Source organism: Pyrgilauda ruficollis, unplaced genomic scaffold (genome assembly GCF_017590135.1).
Source record: "Pyrgilauda ruficollis isolate IOZ18807 unplaced genomic scaffold, ASM1759013v1 scaffold530, whole genome shotgun sequence".
NCBI classification, from domain to species: Eukaryota; Metazoa; Chordata; class Aves; order Passeriformes; family Passeridae; genus Pyrgilauda; species Pyrgilauda ruficollis.
In genome coordinates this window covers 4,192-5,893 of record NW_024526934.1, presented here as the reverse complement: position 1 = coordinate 5,893, position 1,702 = coordinate 4,192, and the positions used below count along the sequence as shown (strand labels likewise).

At 71.9% G+C, this 1,702-nt stretch overlaps 1 protein-coding gene across 1 annotated transcript in view; it reads right to left on the bottom strand.

The window, feature by feature from the left end:
• Positions 1-94: 94 nt before the first annotated feature.
• Positions 95-1,702, bottom strand: part of LRFN1 (leucine rich repeat and fibronectin type III domain containing 1) — a 3,413-nt gene continuing 1,805 nt past the window's right edge. The window contains exons 3-4 of the mRNA XM_041480792.1: positions 1,600-1,607; positions 95-968 (exon numbers count right to left, since the gene is read on the bottom strand). Coding sequence (XP_041336726.1) covers positions 143-968; positions 1,600-1,607 — 834 coding nt within the window. The 3' untranslated portion in view covers positions 95-142. The remainder of the gene's footprint in view (positions 969-1,599; positions 1,608-1,702) is intronic.

The following is a 1,702-nucleotide window of genomic DNA, read 5'->3' as shown; positions in this document are numbered from 1 at the left end:
GGGGGCCAGGCGGCGCAGCAGAGCCGCCGGGGCTGCGTTTGGTCACCCGGGACCCCCCCGGATTGGGGCGGGGGGAATGGGGGGGGGTCCCACCGCCGCCCCCCACCCCCCAGGGGGGACAAATCCCCGCCGTGCCCCCCCCTCAGACGGTGCTCTCCAGCATCCAGTGGGTGCTGCCGAAGGAGGGGCGCAGGGGGGGTCCCAGGGGGGTCCCCTCGGGGGCGTCCAGCCGCGGCAGCGAGCCGTGGCGCCGGGGCCGCGCCCGCCGCGGGTAGCTGTGGCTGGGGAACAACCCCCGCGCCCCCCCCGCCGCGGGACCCCCGCCCGCGGTTGGGGGCAGCGGGGGCAGCGGGGGCAGCTCGGGGGTCTCGGCGGGCCGGGGGCCGCCGTTGGTCTGGGAGCAGACGCTGGTGAGCGCGGGCGGGGGGCGCCGCGCCCCCGCCGCCTTCCAGCGCGCCGTGAGGATGAGGATGAAGACGAGCACGGAGGCGGCGATGGCGGCGCCGATGACGATGATGACGGTGCCCCCCAGGAAGTGGGGCCGCGGCGGCGCGGCGCAGCCCGGCGGAGCGGCGGCCGTGGCGAACGAGACGCAGCCGAGCGGGCGGGGGGCGGCGGGGGGGTCCCCGGCCACGCGCAGCGCGGACACGCACAGCTCGTACTGCCGCCCGGGGGCCAAGTCCCGCAGCACGAAGGTGCGGCTGGAGGGGGGCAGCAACCTGGGGAGGGGGCGAGGGCCAGTCGGGGGAGGGGCGAGACCCCCCGCACCCCCCCGCAGGAAGCTGAAAACCCACCCAGGACCACTCAAGGACACGCCAGAGTCCCAGGATCCCCCAAACACCTCCTCAACGCCCCCCCCAGACACCTCAAAGAGCGCGGCGACGGCGGCGACGCCGGGACCCCCGGCCCGGACACGGCGCCCAGCATCACCAGCGGCACCAGCAGCTTCGCCATCCCCGCGGCCGCGCCTGCCGAGAGCCCGGGGCCGAGAGCGCGGTCACGGGGGGCACGGGGGAGCCCGGCAGAGCCCAGAGGATCCCAGCGGATCCCAGGGGATCCCGGCAGACCCAAGGAGATCCCAGCAGGGCCCAGCGAAGCCCAGCGGATCCCAGAGGATCCCGGCAGACCCCAGCAGATCCCAGCACTGCCCAACACAGCCCAGCAGGTCCCAGGAGATCCCAGCAGGGCCCAGAGGGTCTCAGAGGATTCCCACAGATCCCAGCGGATCCCAGCAGATCCCAGCGGGTCCCAGAGTATCCCGGCAGATCCCAACAGATCCCAACGGATCCCAGCACAGCCCAGAGGATCCCAGTGGATCTCAGCAGATCCCAGCAGGGTCCAGGAGATCCCAACACAGCCCAGCAGATCCCAGCAGATCCCAACGGATCCCAGTGGATCCCAGCAGATCCGGCGTGTCCCACGAGATCCCACAGCACCAAATCCCAGTGATCCCAGTTAGATCCCAACGGATCCCAGTTAGATCCCAGTGGGATCCCAGTTAGATCCCAGTTGTCCCAGTTAGACCCCAGTGATCCCAGTTCTCCCAGTTGTCCCAGTACCTCCTCTCAGGGCTCCATGCTGGTCCTGTCCAGGCGTCGCCGTGGGGCCTGCGGGGACAGGGACCGGCCAGTACGGACCAGTACGGACCAGTATGGACCAGTACAGACCAGTACGGACCAGTATGGACCAGTACAGACCAGTA